This window comes from Pelobates fuscus, chromosome 5, assembly GCF_036172605.1.
Source record: "Pelobates fuscus isolate aPelFus1 chromosome 5, aPelFus1.pri, whole genome shotgun sequence".
In the NCBI taxonomy this organism is placed as follows: domain Eukaryota; kingdom Metazoa; phylum Chordata; class Amphibia; order Anura; family Pelobatidae; genus Pelobates; species Pelobates fuscus.
Window position 1 is genome coordinate 224992431 of NC_086321.1, and position 20415 is coordinate 225012845.

Consider the following 20415-nt stretch of genomic DNA (forward strand, 5'->3'; position numbering starts at 1 on the left):
TCATCTGCTTCAACATCAGTGCTGTACTTCCACTCATAGACTGATGAGACCCTTAATATGTAAATCCTATTTTCCATCAGCTATCACTAGTGGCATGTGGGGGCTTGAGGGAGCTTAATGGAACACTATAGTGTTAAGAATACAGATCTGTACTCCTAACATTATAGTACCCCTGCCCCTATTCCTTTCTAGGTCTCACCTCAGGTGCAATAGAATAAAATAATGATTTGACTTACCTTTTTCAACGTCACAGAGGAGGTATGGCCTCTTCTGTGGTGCACAATCCAGTGCTCTTTATAAAGGAGCATTAGGGACCTAATGGGCATGCCCGTCAAGTGCTGTGCGCACATTTAAATTCCACAGAACATTGAATTTGATTTGATCAGTGCAGCGGAAGCGACTCTGGTGACTGTCATACTGACAGCCAATAGAGGAAGACTTTGCTCTGCAATGTAAACACGTCTGTTTCTCATAAACTGCAATGTTTTGCATTGCTGGGTTAAGAGAACAGGGACACTGCACCCAGACCACTTACAACCAGACCAATCACAAACTTCAGACCAATTAGGTGGTCTGGGTGACTATAATGCTCCTTTAACTGCGGTAGATCTGCATCTTTCTCAAGCGTAGGAAAAAAATCTAACACAAAGTCGTCTCTAATTTGCTTTACGATATCTTTTAACTGCATTTGAAGTTTTGTGAAATTGCTTTACCATTTTTGACTACTAAAAATATTTCTAAGGGTTTTAAGTGATACAGGGCATTAACATTAGCATCTGTTTACTATGTTTCCTTTCAATGTCTAAGGTAACTAAAATTGCTGTACATTTTTAAGTTTTAGACACACGAAATGGAAAGGCTCGTAACACAGATGATGAACAAGAAACTCCAAGTCCAATCAATCCTAGTGTTGCAATGGCTGTGGCAGGAAATTTCCACATAAAACCTTCATCAATGGCTCTTACTTCTGTGGTAGGTCCAATGTTTCTATTTTGACCTAATTAGGCTTAAAAAGGTGCCCTGTTTGTCTACCATTTTGTGGCATTAGATTAGATTTCGATTAGCGATCGGGGGAAGGACAGGCATTGTTTGGATTTATTCACCAACTTAATCACTTACCTGCTTATTGTATACCTTGCCTTTCCAGTAGTTTCTGGCTTATATCATGCCTTGCACCCACCATGGGTTTCTATGGGCGTGTGTGGCATGCAAGTATCATTACCAAGTGACCGTATATATGTGTAAGCATAGATAAGTTCAAGATAGATTAATTTCTAGGCTATAATTATTATTATTATTATTATTATTGCCATTTATATAGCGCCAACAGATTCCGTAGCGCTTTACAATATTTTGAGAGGGGGGGATGTAACAATAAATAAGACAATTACAAGAAAACTTACAGGAATAATAGGTTGAAGAGGACCCTGCTCAAATGAGCTTACAGTCTATAGGAGGTGGGGTATTAGAAACATTAGGATAGGAAATATCAAGTAGGAGTGAAGCAGAGCTGGAGGAGAGAGCAAAGCACTATCCCATAGGAGAGCAAGCGACAGGTATGTAAGGGAGAGATTACTCTGGGAGGCCATATGCTTTCCTGAAGAGATGGGTTTTAAGGCCCTTCTTAAATGATTGAAGACTAGGGGAGAGTCTGATGGCAGTAGTCAAGTTATTCCATAGGAGAGGAGCCGCCCGTGAGAGATCCTGCAAGCGTGAGTTGGCCGTACGGGTGCGAGCAGCGGTCAGGAGGTGGTCGCGGGCAGAGCGGAGGGTACGAGGAGGGGCATACCTCTGGATCAGTGAAGAGATATAAGAGGGGCTGGAATTGTTCAGTGCTTTAAATGTATGGGTTAGCACTTTGAATTGACTCCTATAGGATACAGGGAGCCAATGTAAGGACTGGCAGAGGGGCGAGGTGTGCGAGGACCGACTGGATAGGAAAATCAGTCTAGCTGCAGCATTCATTACAGACTGTAGCGGGGCAGTACGACTTTTGGGGAGACCAATCAGGAGAGGGTTACAGTAATCCATGCGGGAAATTACTAGAGCATGGACAAGCTCCTTGGTAGCATCTTGCGTAAGAAAGGGGCGGATGCGGGCTATGTTTTTGAGTTGGAACCTACAGGACTTGGCAACAAACTGGATGTGAGACTCAAAGGTGAGACCAGAGTCAAGTATGACGCCAAGACAGCGCCATAATGTATGAGGGAACCACTGACATACATGCCTTTTTTGTTTTTGCTTACCAGCCCCTTAAAATGTACACCACTTTGAGTTCTGAATCTACAAGAAATCTCTTAACTTGTTTCCTGTGGATCATGAAAAATGCAGAGCAAAGTATGATCCAGAAATGGCTTGCCTATCTCCCAACTTTACAGCTGCACAGGGTTCTGGACTTACTCTACATGTGTGTCTCCTGTTTTGAATACAAAGTAAGTCATCAATACTACGTAACCTTTATAGTCTCATCACAAAGACATAATAGAGATATAATGGATCAAAGCCATTTTCTTTTTGTAGGCAAAACATCTCTTTGACCTCAGTATTTTTTTTAATTGTTTTATTTTTTTTCTCAGTCAACATTATGGTGTATTAAACCATGTTTGTTATGTGAAGTTAACAAGTGTAATGTTAACTCTGCCAGTCTCAAGTCATGCCTCCTACCCTGTATATTTCATAATACCAGTATTGCCAGTACCTTTTAAATGGGTCGTAACATTCTTAAAGTACAATGCAGATTTACAGGGCTATGCAGTTCAATTTTAGATAAAAGCAGCAGTTTTTTTCCCCTCAGCTCGACTTCTTTAGCCTAAAATTACAATTCATCTGTGAAAATCACACAATCCACAGTTTAGTGAATCGCATGGGTATTTTTTTTATAATTTGGCTATTTTTACTTAAAATGAGCAATTTCCTTGTAAATTCCTCACAATTCAGACTGTAGTGAATGCCCCTGTGGATGTGGTCCTTGATTATTCACAGTCACTAATTCAAGAAATGTTACTTGAGACAGAAAATTAGTTAAATGTTCTTTATGTGCGCTTAAAGATTAAACACTACTCCTGCCCCACAGCCAGATTTTGTGTTAACGGAGCACTCACGAACCCATTCCCGATCAGTAACAGCACTAGACAGGATTGCCTGCTGTCTCCTTTGCTCTTCGTCCTTGCCCTCGAACCCTTCCTCCAAGTGATCAGACAGAACCCAAACATACAGGGGATGAATATAGGCAACACAGTCCATACCTTAGCGGCCTATGCAGATGACTTACAATTTATATGACAAAACCTGGACAGCTCACTTAGACACATAATAACAGAATTTGACACATATGGCTCGCTATCAAATTTCTAAATGAATTACTCGAAATCCACAATAATTAACCTGTCTTTCCCAAAAGAACAGGTCATACACATTCAAAGCCTCTTTGCCTTCAAATGGACAGAATCTGCCTTGAAATACCTAGGGATCGGGGTCACAAGGGAATGCACCCAGCTCTACTGGGCCAACTTCCAGCCGCTCTTGATGCGGCTGAGGGAGGACCTGGAGAAATGGTCATTACCACACCTCCCGTGGTTGGCAGGGTGGGGATAGTCAAAATGAACCTCCTACCACGGGTGCTCTACTTGTTTCAAACCATACCGATAACCATTCCAACATTTTTATTACATTGCACACGCTGATCCTGAGGTTCATTTAGCGCAAATCCAAAGCCCGCATATGACACGACATCCTCACACTGCCGAAGTCAGAGAGAGGTCTGGCTCTCCAGCTATACTATCAAGCCACCCACCTGCAAAGGATAGTAGAGTGATCCAAACGGGGCATGACTAAACTGTGGAAAGAAATGGAAGCCACACAGGTGGGCAGGCCCATGGCGGTCATGCCCTGGCTGGAACCAACACACAGTGCCAAACTAGTAGCTAGACACCCACTCATTAAGGCAACCATCACGATATGGCACACCCAGGCTCCAAAGCCGGCCCTTTCATCATTCCCAGTGGCCTTGCACCCACTGGTTTACAACCCGGCCTTTCCTTTACAACCAGCACCTTGCTTTGTGGGGAAATGGGAAGCGGCCTTAAGAGAAACACTAACTACCACACAGTGGCACAAAATCTGTGACCTCACACTACACTTCGCAGTGTCCAGTAAAACACAAAAGACTGCGTACAAATAGCTAACCTACTATTACAGGACTTCCCAGTCCCTACAGGCAATGATACCAAGCATAGATAACAGTTGTTGGAGGTGTGGAGAAGAGGTGAGCACCTTACTTCATTTATGGTGGGAGTGTTAAAAAATAAAATCATTATGTAAAAAGATCTACAGTACCATTCAAAGATTTTCAGATGACCCACCCCCCTTCAGACCAGCGCCGATTCTCTTACATCACACTAAAACCCGCACATCCACATACAAAAACTCACTGACGATACGAATCCTGAATGTCGCCATGGGACTGGTGCCCTTATTCTGTAAGAAAGACATAACCCCACCGATGGAACTGTGGTGAATGGAAGAACTCTGTGCTATGAAAGACCTGATATTCCGTAGCAGTGAGAGACCCCAAACTTACCTAAATATCTGGATTCAGTGGATTCTGTCAACAGACTCCGCTGACTTCAAGATGCTATTGCACTACAACACTTCTGGCACTACAACACTTCTGACACCACCAGTAGTGTCGGAGAGACGCAATAATCTGGACACGACACAACTTACTGAGAGCAAAACTTTCCTTCTGTTTTCCTTACTACCCTCCTTCCCCCCTTTTTTTCGGATACTTGTCACCCCCCTGGGCCTCCGCGCAGGGACCCCCCATTTAGGGATGCACCTCTTGGTATTAGCCACAGGTGACTAAGAGACACATGCCGGCACCATGTTAGACGGGCGTCCAACTGACCACCGAGGTAGCGACCACAAACAATTATTGAAACGCTGTTTTGCTGATGTTAGACAGTAATTGCAATTGTCCACTAACTAGTAATCAACTTGCCTATAACTAACCCAATAACAATTGAGACCTGCGTGTCTCACGTGTTGCTTAAATGTTCACCGAACCTGCGAGTTCCATGGTTTGACACTTAATTGACGCAGACCTGTGTGACATGTGCTATGCTGTTCTATGTTCTATTTGAGTCATAAAAAAAATGACAGGAGGACCTCTTGATGAAATAAACAGATATAAAAAATAAATAAAAAAAGCACTGCACTTACTGCTCAATTCCATGGAGAATGGATTACAATAGTTTAGTTGACCAGCTTAGAGCAGTGCAAAGGCGCTGTATGTTCAGTTCTCTAAAGTGTTTCTCACGTTATTCCATTGCAGGTTGAGATAATCTATTTACCTTTACTTGTGATGAATAAGCTGTGTTATTGTGCACCAGACATACTACATGTTCTCTGTACACTTCATGTGTAAAAAAAAATAAAAGTCACTATATGATTTGATGTGTGCACAAATTAAGATTGTGATGAGTGTACAGATTTTTGCACTTGCAATATATGTTTTATATGTGTGCTTATGCAGTGTGTTCAGTGCTGACATGTTTTATAAATTCTCAGGGAAAGCAGTCAACTGACAGAGTGAGCACACTGGTACTTCAAAAGTCAAAAGATGTGAAAGCTCGCTTGGAGGAAGCACTGCTAAGGGGTGAAGGAGCCAGGGGGGAAATGATGAGACGCTGGAAAACAGGTAATGTGCATTTAGTATTCTCTACTTTTATTAGGCTTCTAGCTTGCAGTTGTTTTATCAGCAAACGTGTAGTCCTTAATCTTTCTCTATACCTAATACAGGTATTTAAGTTGATTAATTTTAAACGTTATATTATTGCTACTTAATAGATGTCCGACAGTCTGAGAAAGTGGGGGGAAATAGGGGGTGGTGGGTGCGAGCCATAAATAACAAGGGGGTAGACCTCCTCCTCCTCTGCCTACACTCAATGGTGGTGGGTTGGGAACCTAAATGACAAGGGGTGGACCTATTGTCATCCCCCAGCCTCCATCCATTAGTGGTTGGTAGAGGCCCTAAATAACAAGGGGGTGGACCGATTGTCCCCCACCAGATTGGTTGGATCAAGTCAACCAATCAGAGTACTCAGACAGGTAAATCTGCAGATTTACTTGTCAGAGACTAGGGGGACATGTTTTATTATTTTTAGAGCCTCCTCTTGCCACAAATGGGTGAAAGCTGGTAAAACACGATGTCCCCATGTTAAATTTATATTATATATGTGTGTGTGTGTGTGTATATATATATATATATATATATATATATATATATATATATATATATATATATATATATTGTGGCCACAGGTGCAGGCTGCAAGCCCCTGTTTAATTTAATGCCATCCCCCCCACTTGCAAGGTACGGAAGGAACACTGTCTCTCCCAGTTAATTATTTTAGTAGGTGCCCCACTATGGGGGCATGTTTACCTGTGCCAGGTCTTCTTTATTGGATCAGCAAATGGGCAGCAATAGGTGCCCAGTTGCTAGTCTTTTGTAATGACTGCTGCTCGCTGTTTAGTATACATGCCACTCGCAAATTGGTGGGTAGCGGAAGGAGGGAGGATTTAACCTCCCTTATTTAATAATACATTGTATTTTTACTTGGTATCAGTAAAGTTGTCTGAAAAAACATTATTAAGAAAAGAAAGGGCTTTTCGTAATTTTGTTCTTTTAGCTTACAGTAGATGGCTCCCTAATCCATGTGTGATTGCCATAAGAATATTCTAAAGGAGGTATCTGCTAAACAGCTCGTTAATTTAGTTCCCTTAACTATGGCAAACCCACAAGGGTATTGATTTAGGGTGTTATCTGGTAAACGACCTCAGGATGCAGCCGGCAGCATGGATCAGAGTTTCATACAAAAATAATGACCAAATTTCGTCCAAAATTGAATGTAGAAACGGACTAAATGTGTTCAGACGAAAAGAACATTTCGGTGACGCCCAAGTCTACCTACCTGTGTTCTCCACTTGTATAGTGTTACCTTTAAAGTTGGATTCGTTTGACGAAATTACAATCTGTGTATTGATAAATACAGTATAATTACATGGAATCAGGATACATACATATTCCCCCTAACCCTGTATGCATTGTTAAATATGTTGTTCACTCTGTGAATCAGTTCAGCCATGTAATCAATTCAGGTAGCTATAAGTACATAGAATTTACCAGTCACCTTATCCTTTCTTCAGCTGGAAATGACAGGTTTGCTGGACTGAATGAGAATTTGAGGTGGCGGAAGGAACAGACACAGTGGCGTCAAGCTAATGAAAGGCTTAATATGTAAGTATGGCTGGAATCAGTGTAACTACAGTTTAAAGCTAAAAAAATTGTGTCTGATAACAGAATGTTGAATAAAAGGTCTCCATGTCATAGCCATTGTGAATGTGCAATTAGTCCTACAATAGGATCTCACTCATTTTGAATTTGCCTCTTGACATAGATAATAGCTAATTAAATTGTATATAACTACTAATATCAGTAAGATATGCTTTTTTTAAAATGTGGATTGTTCCCCAAAGCCTAACATTATTATATTGTTTTATAATAGGACAAAGGCTGAAATTGACCAAGAAGCCATCATGAGTGGGAACCTAGCGACTGAAGCCAATTTGATCATCCTGGATGTTCTGGAAATTTTTATACAGGTACAGTAAGCAGAGAGATACTCATCTGGGTAGGTTAATTGGAAATATCCTCATAATATCCAGATAAACAGCTGATAATGTGTGTGTCTGTTTATCTAGAGATGTAAATATCCTCTATATTCCATTAATCTAGATCAGGGGTAGGCATAGTTTAGCACTCCAGATCTTGTAAACTACATCTCTCTGTGCTGTGCCAGCATTATGGCAGTAAGTGCAAATAATAGATCTAGCCTACAACATTTGGAGTTGCGAAAACTTCCTACCCTTTATCCAGAAGATTGTTTGTAATAGGAGTAAGGAAACTTTACAAGGGTTTTTGTTTTGTTTGTTTTTTTAACCGCATGCTTACTACTACTCCAGGAAAAACTAAGCTAACCAAAGGGTTAACTTAAAGGACCACTTCTTAATGAAGTGGTCTGGGTGCCAGGCCCATCTAGGATTAACCCTTTTTTTTATAAACATAGCAGTTTCAGAGAAACTGCTATGTTTATACTGAGGGTTAATCCAGCCTCCAGAGCCTCTAGTGGCTGTCTCATTGACAGCCGCTAGAGGCACTTGCGTGCTTCTCACTGTGAAAATCACAGTGAGAAGACGCCAGCGTCCATAGGAAAGCATTGTAAGTGCTTTCCTATGCAAACGGCTGAATGCACGCGCGGCTCCTGCCGCGCATGCGCATTCAGCCGATGACGTCGCGAGGAAGGAGGAGAGGAGGACGAAAGCTCCCCGCCTGGCGCTGGAGAAAGGTAAGTGTTTAACCCCTTCCTCTCCCATAGCCCGGCGGGAGGGGGTCCCTGAGGGTGGGGGCACCCTCAGGGCACTATAGTGCCAGGAAAACGAGTATGTTTTCCTGGCACTATAGTGGTCCTTTAAGGGAGTAATGCTGACAAGGAACACCAATAAAATATAAAATTAGCAAGCAATTTACAGATAACTGCTCAAATCCTGAGCGCACCACATACATACCACATAAGACAACAATGATTATTGCATTGATTGCTATATACATCTGTTTGTAAAAGTAACCTGGAGAGAAGACACTTTCACAGTCCTTCTTACCTGTAAAGGCATATTATGAGGGTCCAAATTAATATTTTGTTGTGGTACACTTCGATGTATTGTTTGCCTTTTGCTTTATATTATACAGTACTGGGCAAGTGGGCAGATCCAGACACATTTTTATATATAAAGATCCAATATTTATTCTTGACAATCAGCAATATATGTCTTTTAAGATTATAGTCAGATTATCCAAAAGGTTGGACATCAGTATTATTGCTACCTATATCCACACGCTGAATGTGCTATTATTGTAATGCTTGTGTTCTGTGTATTGTATTTTCTAATAATGTTTTTTATTTTTTTTATCTGTCAATAGGCAAACCTATCAGTGGAGTGTAAGGATAGTCTTCTTGGAGGTGTACTAAAAGTTGTTGTGCACTCTTTGAGTACCAACCAGAGCAATATCTATCTGTCTCACTGTTTTTCCACCATCCGTCTTGTCATTATCAAGGTAGATGAACACGTACTGAATATAATTTATATCAAAATGGGGTTTATTGTCAATATTTATTAACGTTCTAGCATGGGCAATGTCTTGCTGGACAAACTAATGTGTCAGTACATTACAAAACTAAAAAACAAATATTTTTGCATTATTGTAAATTTATTATTTGTAAAATGCATTTCAAATTAATTAATTTTAACGTATTGTTCCCTTATTCAACTAAATATGACTTTGTAGTAACCAACGTAGTCCAAAATAGGGATGGGTGAGTGGGGGGCATAATGAGAACAGCACACAGAGAACGTTGAGATAAAACAATTGATTGTGTATTGTATTGTATCTGTAGAGGAAAGAGCAGGTCATGCAGTGTAGTGTATCCAAATGGGATAAATTATTATAACTAGCATTTATAAAGCGCTAACACATTCCGCAGTGCTGTACAATTTGGGGGAAAGGACAGTACAAAATACACTGACCCCACGACACCGCACACGACCCAATCACCATCCAATTGCACGATTAAGTCCAAAAAGCCCTCACAACCACAAAGAACCGGGGCGGAATAGGACCCAGTAGGGCAAAGAACAGAACCCCGCCTCCCGGACTAGGGGGCGCCAACACACAATAGACCCGCTCCCACTGCCCAGACTCCCCACACGGGTCGGAAACAGACATATGACAAGCTCCCAAGTAGCTACATCACTACCTGACACACGGGACACGGATCAATATGCACCGACGGTCCCCAACCCTCAAACACAGGAACATGCCCACACCGAGACGCCCGACGGCATACCCAACGACATCCCACACAGACACCGAGACACAGAGAAGCAAAGGAAGCATATACACGTGCGAGCACCAGCAAACTACAACACACTCTATACAAGAACCCACAGATAGGGCCATGCAACAGACTAGTCATAAGATAAATAATTACCAGCAGGGCTCTGACCAGGAATGCTATGAGGGATGACACCCACAGATTCTAAACCAACCAAACTTGACGAATAAAACACCAGGGTATACAGCGCAGCAGACACTCAGATCGCCCCGGCTAACCCTGACAATCAAGGACCCTGACAGTAACGACACCTCAGACTGCTCTACTGCACACGTTAGTGGACCCTAAAAGAGATCAAACCCACAGGGCCAAACACCAAATGACGAGGAACCCGGGGTTCCATACACTCAACACTACAGACCTTCCAAACACTACATGCCGACCCACACATGGCTGAATAAGTTTTAATCACTGTTGCATGCAGCAATAGGCCAATGTCGAAAATAACCATGTTATTACGCAGGTAGAACACTACAAAAATGTAAAGTATTGCTAAAAACAGCCTCTGCGTAGGAGCATTTACTACTACCTTTGCTAAACGAGCAGCGCCTCTGCGTAGGCGTATCAGTCTAAACCATTATTGTATGGTGAATGAAATAGGTAATAAAAAGCCACAAATAGCCTCCTAAATTGGACCAGTTACCATCCACAATCTCTTAAGGCTGGTATACCAATAGGCCAGTACCTAAGACTAAGACGTAACTGCTCGTCCATAGAGGACTTTAAGATTAAAGCCTGGGACCTAAGGAAGGCCTTTAAAGATAAAGGATATCCCAACAGGGTCTTACGCAGGGCATATACTAGAGCTATTAAGACCAATAGGGATACACTTCTCACCGACAAGATTGCACAATCAGAAGATCAAAAACTGATCAGATGCATCGCCACATATGACGCGGGTTGGGATTACATGATGGCAACACTTAAACGATACTGGCCGATTTCGAAGTCCGACCCACACCTGAAACATGTAATTACCCCTTCACCCTCCGTGACAGCAAGGAGGGGTCATAATTTCCGCGACACCCTGGTACAGAGCCATCTTGCACCTAAAAAGAAAAAAGATCTATCAAACTATCTACCTAAGGGCACCTTTAAATGTGGCCACTGCAGTGCATGCGATTTTATAGACAAAAATTCCAAGGCATTTACTGACAGTAACAATACTGACACATCTAAGGTTCGGTCATTTTTCAACTGCAGTACAGAAGGCGTCATCTATCTATTAACCTGTTCTTGCGGCATGAAATACGTAGGGAAAACGTTCAGACCCTTTAGAAAACATATTAGGGAACATGTCAATTCTGTCAGGAGACCTTTAGAAACTCCGATATCCCGCCATCTGAAAATACATCACCTTAATTCTTCTAAAAAGTTGAAATTTATGGGTATTGAACATATCCCACGGACTCAGAGAAGAGGTGATTGGGATACTAAATTGAGACAACGTGAGTCCTATTGGATTTACAGACTTAAAACCCTCTCGCCCATAGGGCTTAATGAGGGATTTTCATTCACTGCATTTGTGTGACCTCTCCATCTTTAGATGTTACATAATCTAAGGGAAATCCCACCCATCTTTGTATATAAGTTGTATTGTATATTTTTTATTTTACTGTATGTTCTTCTGTCACTAGGAATCTGGGGTTATGGGACAAAGGTTCACCATTGAATTCATAGGTGGTAATATCCTCTTATATAATTAGGGTGATTGTTCTGTTCACCCATTATTTATTTATCATACGGAATTGAAACCATCATTTTGAATTATAGGTGCACCTTAAGCCATAACTATATCAGGCCCTTATGTTATATGACAAGAAGGTTCACCATTTGAATTCATAAGTGGTAATACCCGTCTATACAATTAGGGTGACTATACTGTTCACCTACTAGTTATCATACGGATTTAAAACCATCATATTGAATTTTGATGCACCTTAAGCCATAATTACATCAAGGCTCTTATCCCTTTATATTCGTCCCATATTGTTATCCTCCTTCCCTTCATCATCATATGAGAATAGGATTGACTTAATAAGTCAATCAATATATATCTCCTTGATCAATTAGGGAAGAATACACTATGGGGTAGTTATATGTTGGCAATCCCTTCGTTTCACCGCATGGGTTAATGTGGACAGTGACAGTGACGTCACGAAACCACTCCCCCTAATCGCGCCAAACTTTTTCTCGTTCCCCACGTGGATACCGAGTACTGGCAACTGGTCACCACACCCCCTGTCCAATCAAAACAAGGGAGAGCTCTTGACCAATCGCAGGACTAACATTTCGTCACACGTGACGAACCACACCGGCTAACGATTTACAGACGGATTGCCACATAGCACATAAAGGGATACTGTGTTACATTGAAGTTCATTACTCCAGACGACGGCGTGTTAGAACGCCGAAACGCGCGTCGAGATAGAATTTTCTTTTTCACTTTAGGTAGCACTATTGATTTAGGTAGCACTATGGAGTGATTTCACTTATTGTGTGTTCGTTGCTACTGAGACAGGAAGGGCATTAGGGTTGAAGGTAGGCACTTATGGTTTATCCTGAGTGCTGAGGTATACAGGGCAAGCTTTTTTGCGCTCTCTAGGTGTGGATAATTGGGATATTTGGGGTTCTGGGTGAACTACTGGGGATCTTTTTACCCCTCCAAGGAGGGTTATTTCTCCTATTCCTCTGATTCCCTTCCCTTTCCCTCCCACCTCTGTTACCCCCCCCCCCCCCCCCCTGCATATGGGACCAGGTCACGATATCCTGATCTTCTGCTGTGTAGCCAGATAGGATATTGAGCTATAGGTAGGCACTTATGGTTTTTCTACTGTGCTGAGGTATACAGGGCAAGCATTGTGCCTCCTTTAGGTGTGGGGATTTGGGACTTAGGGTGAGCCATTGGGAGATTTGTTTCTCCTATTCCTCTGTTTCCCGCCCCCCCCCCCTTTTTATTACCTATCTACCTATTTCATTCACCATACAATAATGGTTTAGACTGGTTCCATAATCCCTGTTTGGCCCTTTACTGTCTTTTTTACTTATTATCTTAGGTTTATTAAAAGGTAGGGACCCCCTCATTTCATATAACTCTCCAATTAGGGACTTAGGTCCTTTTTTCCTCTCCTCTTCACCGTTATATTCTGTGGGTTATTCCCCGCCTTGGAGAGTTATTTAGGGCATATTAACACCAATCCACGGGCAACCTCCCCATTAGCCCCTGGTTTGGTGTTCTTTCAATTATTCTGCGTAGGCGTATGATGCAGAAAAAGTTTGAACATGTTATATGTGCGCTTAACATATGTTTATGAAATAAAAACCATTTAACACAAAATACACTGACCAATATAAATGTAAAGAGGGCCCTGCACATGAGCTAAGATCAAACCACTGAGGTTAATAGATCATTAAAAGGTATTTGGCTGGGGACGGAGCCTGACCTTCGAGCGAGCCAGAAGCAATATGCTGGAGCTCCTGACTTTTTAGCTAAAATAAGCGCTATAACCCGGCAGAAACGGCAGCCAAGCAAACCTATAAACGTACCTAAGGTCAGAGGGACCCAGGGAAGCTAACTGATACATCACCCGTGTGATTTCTCCTACCAAGACCCTGGGATCCTTGCTGCGGCCTACCTGGAGCGGAGCAGAGGGGAAGCGGACGATCCCCTTGTGCTCCAGGACGGGGTCCGGATCTGTGGCACTCCTATCCCCCCCCCCCCTAGACCGGCGGGGATCAACCCGGTCCCCTCAGAGAATTTGCCCACACTCACCCTACTGTCAAGCGGCACGGCGGATGCCGGTCCCTGGCGACCACGTGTCGAAAGCCAGGCGCAGAGGAGATTGCATGACCCCGCAGCGGACTCCCTAAAGAGGCTAGAGAAAATCTTCCAGCGCTTCTGGCTGAAGCTGCAGCAACGACTTTCAGCAACCACAGTCAGACCCCAGCCAGGAGGCAGGGAAGTCCAACTACGAATGGTGAAGGGGCCTACTAACAAAGGCTCACAAAAGGAGAAACCTGCCCATTCCACGGCACACCCAGCCACAAGGACATTGCAGGCCCCAGACCCCAGTACACACCACCTACCCAAGCCAAAAGCTTCCAAGCCCTCTAACCGACAGCCTCCAGCTGGCAAAAGGCAAAACGCAAAGCACCAGCCAAGACCCACGCGACTGACCCACAGAGCCCATCGTTTTACCCCACAAGTGTTTCACAGCAAGGCTACACCCACTATGTAAGCTATGCCCCTGTCCTGACCGGACCCGAGCAAAGAACCAGCGACCTGCCGGACACGGCATGAAAATAGCAGAGTACTATCCTGGACCCCGCGGCACACTGTCACACAAGCACGGCTCCCCACAAGATCGGAGTGGAGAGAGCTGGCCCGCGTGGATACTGCAGGGCTTAAGTTACAAACACGGATGCTCTCCGGTGCTACCAAGCCTGCAAAGTCTACCAGGCAGGGACTTTGCTGTACCTCTGCAGGGCATAGGTTGAATGGAGAATGGAACTTTAACTCTGGCATGGTGCCTGTCCACCACGTATACACTACTATGTAATTATTTTGTTTATTTTCAGTAATTTCTGACCAACATACACAGCAGCCATATTGTACGGCCTAACATTGTGATGCCTAACATTAACATCTAAGATTGCAGGAACCCACACTACTCCAGTGGTTGCACACTATTTCCATGTTTAACAGCATGCACTTTAATTCTCCTTCTTACTCAGTCTTTAATTATTTTTATTTATTTATTTATTTATTTATTTCCAACTCCACTAAGATATACCTTGGAAATTAATCTGGTGGAACTAGCAACTTGCAAGCAGTCAGTCTGTTAATGTCAGGGTACCTGCGGTCTCTACCTCCGAAAGAGGTAGAGACTTAGCTGTTCCTCCATCCAGACGGCCTGATGGCTCCCTTCCCCAAGGTCTATCCGGTCATGCAAGGCCGGCCGCGAGGGAGTGACTGCCTTTTACAGCATCTAGGCAGGAAGTTGTCATCAGGACACTCCTCCGGAACGACCTGTCACTCAATTGCTGCAGGACCAATCAGGACGCCTCGGAGGCGTGGTTACTGCTCTGAACAGGGTATTTAACAGAGCTTCGTTCATTAGCTCATTGCCCTGTCGTGGTTCTAGCTTGTTCTAGTCACTCAGTGCTTGTGTATTCTATTATCCCTTTTGGTTTTGACCCGGCTTGTTTACCGTACTCTGCTTATCTCTGTTACCCTTGATTCGGCTTGTCTCTCGCTTACCTGTCTTCTGTTACCCTCGACCTCGGCTTGTCTTTGACCATTCTATACTGTACTACTTACGTTAGTCCGGCCATTCTAAGGTCCGGTATACGTATCTGGCTACTGTTTGTACTCTGCGTGTTGGATCCCTGTCCCGATCCTGACAGTTAAGCTATCCCAGTAACTCCTCTGCCTCACCTTATAAATGATGTGCTGATCTAACCGTTGTTGAAGCTATTTTATAATTTGTGCTAAGCTTGATATGCAAAAGTTTACTCTCCCTAAAAATATAATGCAACATGCTTTAAGTTTTAAGCGTATTCACTATCCTAATAAGCATACTGTAGTCTAGCCAACGTAATATGAACCAAGCAAATTTATCTTATTGATATTGTGAAGCTCAAGCCTTGACTAACTAGCTAAGTTAAAATACATTAATAAAAAAAAGTGCCATGATCCTCTTTACTGCCATGTGATTAAGCATGTATACAATTCCGATTGCACTAACTGTTGTGGCGGTGCCAATCCGCATGTATGATCTTTGCACACACAAAATAAAGAATTTTTTTTAAAAAAAAGGTATTTGGCTTTTGTACAAAACTGTATTGAAGATTCTATTCTAATACACTTTACATGTTTTCATTTCATTTTAGTAATGATTTTAGTTTATTTTGAAGAACATTTTATTTAATGGTTGGTAAATTAAATTGCATTACACAAGGCTAACCTCTCTGGACATTGTGTATCTCCATGCTGTAGTTTGGTGACATCCTGTTTGAGGAAGAAGTGGAGCAGTGTTCCGATCTCTGCCAGAAGGTCCTACATCATTGCAGCAGTGCTATGGAAAGCACCCGCATCCAGGCTTGTGCAACATTATACCTGATCATGAGATACAGCTTTAGCAGCACAAGTGTAAGAAATGTATTCTTTTTATATGTTTTAGTAATAATGTGGAGAGATCTTTGAAATATGGCATTCATTTAATATTTTTGGCTAAGCTTTTTTAAAAACTTTTTTTATATTTTTGCATAAACTTTTCAAATTCTTTTTTTTTTTTTTTTTTTTTATATTAAAAAAAATTTAAAATATCACATGTAAAAAATATTTTAATAGATCATAAAATACCAAAATATTTTTAAAATGATTTTCAAAAGTATCCGAAAATATTAAATCATTTGAAAAGCTAATCCGAAAATATTTCATCAAGGACTTTGTCTGCTAGAACACGTTATGTATAGACATATTTTGTGCCAGCGACCCAAATACATTTTTCCTTATTCATACTGTAATCTCTCTTTTTTTTCTGGTAGCTAAAAAAGTTGGTCTGTACTGGCATTTGGTAGAGCTTGGCAGTATAGGAACTCACTGTAATATGCTTTTAGATTGGAGTAATTATTCTATTAAAATTATTGTATAAATTAAATATGTTCTTATAGCAAGCAACTTGTCTAGTTATATAGAAAGCCATTGATAGATTATGGAATTGTTTAACATTGCTCTGTAATGCTCTGTCCCAGCCCCTTTAGCCACAACCTATAAAACTAAAGATGACAATCTGAAATATTGGAATATATTATATTCACTTTAGTATGAATTGTAATATTATGAGCTACAAACATGGACAGACGAACGCTTCAGATTAATGAATACACTAAGGTGGACTATGCAAGTCCCATTGTCTCTTAATGTATTACTGTACTGTAAACCTTACAATCCTTACGCTAAGTTTGGGATCTATTCAGAACTTTGCCAGAGTGAAGATGCAAGTGACCATGTCGTTGGCATCATTGGTTGGCAAATCTCAGGACTTTAATGAAGAGTACTTGCGAAAATCATTGAGGACCATTCTGGCTTATGCAGAGGAAGATGAAGAAATGCAACCTACTCTCTTTCCAGCCCAGGTATTCGATCTGCCCATTACAGCTATAGATCTATCCAGATTTTGTAGTGTAACCTTCATTTCTGTTTTGCTTTGTGAAGAATGATTTTCCAATGGCTCACAAATAACATAGTTCTTTTCTAGTAATGTAAAAAAGCTTAAGCCTTTTTAAATGTATGCTTTCATTTTCATCACAAATCCTAATGATTAGGACAAGAGAAAAATACAGAAACCAATGCTCTTATATGTGCCATTAAACAATTTTTTTGTCTTTATTTCACCTTTTACAGCTCTTTGAAATTCTTGGTGTCCTAGCTTGTGCTTTTTATACCATTTCCCCCTTTTTGTGTATTTTTAACCTTTAGCATCTTTGTGATCTGTGTCCTTCCTCTGACTAATAATTTACTTTTTGACCTCCCTCCATGTGTGGTTATAACTCCCCTCCTCTCCCTTATTCCCATTTGTTGTATTGGCTTTCTCCTTTATGCTTTTTTGATCTTCTTTTTTTGTTTGTTGACTTTGTATTGCCATTTATATGTCCCTTTTGTAGTTGCAGTCTAACATCAGTTAGTGAATACATAGTTCTCTCATTGTGTAGGCACTCCACATTCTCCTACCACACTTTGAGCAAAATGTGGTATGGTAACAAAGAACGAACTTCCCTCTACCAGTAGCCATCTTTACTGACTCTCCTTCTAATTATGGCCATAAACATTTTGCATTGCCTTATTGTCTTCACAGTTTTCTCTCCCCATCACTCATCCCATGTACTAAGTAATTTCAGATTTCAACAAGTTAAACACTTCCATTGTAGGTAGATGAACTTCTGAGTAATCTCAACAGTATACTGTCAGACACGGTAAAAATGCGGGCATTCCAAGAGGATCCAGAAATGCTTATGGACCTAATGTACAGGTAATTGTCTCCTAGCTACTTTGTGCTTACTTAATGTTTGTTGGGACAAGATTAGCTTTGTAATTAGATCACAACACTTCTAGTAGGGTTGATCGGTCTAGTTCAAACTGTAATTTTCATTGGCACACTAATGAAGTCTCTGGAAGTATACAATGTGTAATATATTTTTTCTGCACACTAGGATTGCCAAGGGTTACCAAACATCCCCAGACCTGAGACTGACATGGCTGCAGAATATGGCAGAGAAGCATGCAAAGAGGAAGTGTTACACAGAGGCAGCTATGTGCCTCGTACATGCAGCGGCTCTGGTAGCAGAATACCTGAGCATATTGGAGGACTGCAGCTACCTTCCGGTAGGCAGTGTAAGCTTTCAGGTAGGTTTTTTCATTCATGAAACTATGAAAACGACATAATATGCAAAGAATGTGTTTGGGTTTTTTCAAGTACTCGTGGGTGGTCCCCAGGCAAAGCATGGGCAGGGAGAGTTTTTTTTTTTTTTTCTCACCTACTCAATTCATTAAACACCTTTAAAATTAATAAAATATTATCTTCTGTGATTTATAGAAAACACATCCATCACCATGAAAAGCTATGGAGTTTTCCAATCTTTTTATTTGTTTAATTAACAATATACATAATTTATTTAACAGTCTCTAAGGTTTTGTGATATACATTTCTTTTGGCACATATAGCACGTAGATTGTGTTCTAATTAAGTAATCAATAAGATAAGTGTTCCCTTAACTTGTTTCAGACAGCATGGGAGTAATTTATAAAACTTTTCCATTTTAAGTTTGTGCTGGTTTTATGCCAATTACTGGGGAGAAAAGGGCACATTCACAATTTGAAGGTTTTTTTTTTTATACATTAAATAAAAAGGAATAACCCTTGCCTCTCTCTCTCAAAAAAAAAAAAAAACACCGCCCTGACAGTGGAAAAATTGGGTGGAAAGAAAAAGTTAACTTTTACACCACTTTTTTAAATGCCGGAAGTGACACATTTTTTTATGAAAAAAAGAAAGAAAAGAATGGAAAAGTAACAGGAACATAAAATGCTGGGAGACACTTAATATGGATAATTTTAGCACAAATAAGAAAATAAATACAGGGAGTGCAGAATTATTAGGCAAGTTGTATTTTTGAGGATTAATTTTATTATTGAACAACAACCATGTTCTCAATGAACCCAAAAAACTCATTAATATCAAAGCTGAATATTTTTGGAAGTAGTTTTTAGTTTGTTTTTAGTTATAGCTATTTTAGGGGGATATCTGTGTGTGCAGGTGACTATTACTGTGCATAATTATTAGGCAACTTAACAAAAAACAAATATATACCCATTTCAATTATTTATTTTTACCAGTGAAACCAATATAACATCTCAACATTCACAAATATACATTTCTGACATTCAAAAACAAAACAAAAACAAATCAGTGACCAATGTAGCCACCTTTCTTTGCAAGGACACTCAAAAGCCTGCCATCCATGGATTCTGTCAGTGTTTTGATCTGTTCACCATCAACATTGCGTGCAGCAGCAACCACAGCCTCCCAGACACTGTTCAGAGAGGTGTACTGTTTTCCCTCCTTGTAAATCTCACATTTGATGATGGACCACAGGTTCTCAATGGGGTTCAGATCAGGTGAACAAGGAGGCCATGTCATTAGATTTTCTTCTTTTATACCCTTTCTTGCCAGCCACGCTGTGGAGTACTTGGACGTGTGTGATGGAGCATTGTCCTGCATGAAAATCATGTTTTTCTTGAAGGATGCAGACTTCTTCCTGTACCACTGCTTGAAGAAGGTGTCTTCCAGAAACTGGGAGTTGAGCTTGACTCCATCCTCAACCCGAAAAGGCCCCACAAGCTCATCTTTGATGATACCAGCCCAAACCAGTACTCCACCTCCACCTTGCTGGCGTCTGAGTCGGACTGGAGCTCTCTGCCCTTTACCAATCCATCCATCTGGCCCATCAAGACTCACTCTCATTTCATCAGTCCATAAAACCTTAGAAAAATCAGTCTTGAGCCCAGTCTTGACATTTTAGCTTGTGTGTCTTGTTCAGTGGTGGTCGTCTTTCAGCCTTTCTTACCTTGGCCATGTCTCTGAGTATTGCACACCTTGTGCTTTCGGGCACTCCAGTGATGTTGCAGCTCTGAAATATGGCCAAACTGGTGGCAAGTGGCATCTTGGCAGCTGCACGCTTGACTTTTCTCAGTTCATGGGCAGTTATTTTGCGCCTTGGTTTCTCCACACGCTTCTTGCGACCCTGTTGACTATTTTGAATGAAACGCTTGATTGTTCGATGATCACGCTTCAGAAGCTTTGCAATTTTAAGAGTGCTGCATCCCTCTGCAAGATATCTCACTATT

General features: G+C 41.4%; 1 protein-coding gene across 5 annotated transcripts in view; it reads left to right on the plus strand.

The window, feature by feature from the left end:
- Window positions 1-20415, plus strand: part of DOCK8 (dedicator of cytokinesis 8) — a 172753-nt gene that overhangs the window by 105590 nt on the left and 46748 nt on the right. For all 5 annotated transcript variants that reach the window (XM_063455068.1, XM_063455070.1, XM_063455069.1 and 2 more), the window contains 10 exons: window positions 836-972; window positions 2250-2432; window positions 5569-5698; window positions 7207-7297; window positions 7566-7662; window positions 9038-9172; window positions 16009-16161; window positions 16992-17150; window positions 17943-18043; window positions 18225-18417. In XM_063455068.1, the coding sequence (XP_063311138.1) occupies window positions 836-972; window positions 2250-2432; window positions 5569-5698; window positions 7207-7297; window positions 7566-7662; window positions 9038-9172; window positions 16009-16161; window positions 16992-17150; window positions 17943-18043; window positions 18225-18417 (1379 nt within the window). The remainder of the gene's footprint in view (window positions 1-835; window positions 973-2249; window positions 2433-5568; window positions 5699-7206; window positions 7298-7565; window positions 7663-9037; window positions 9173-16008; window positions 16162-16991; window positions 17151-17942; window positions 18044-18224; window positions 18418-20415) is intronic.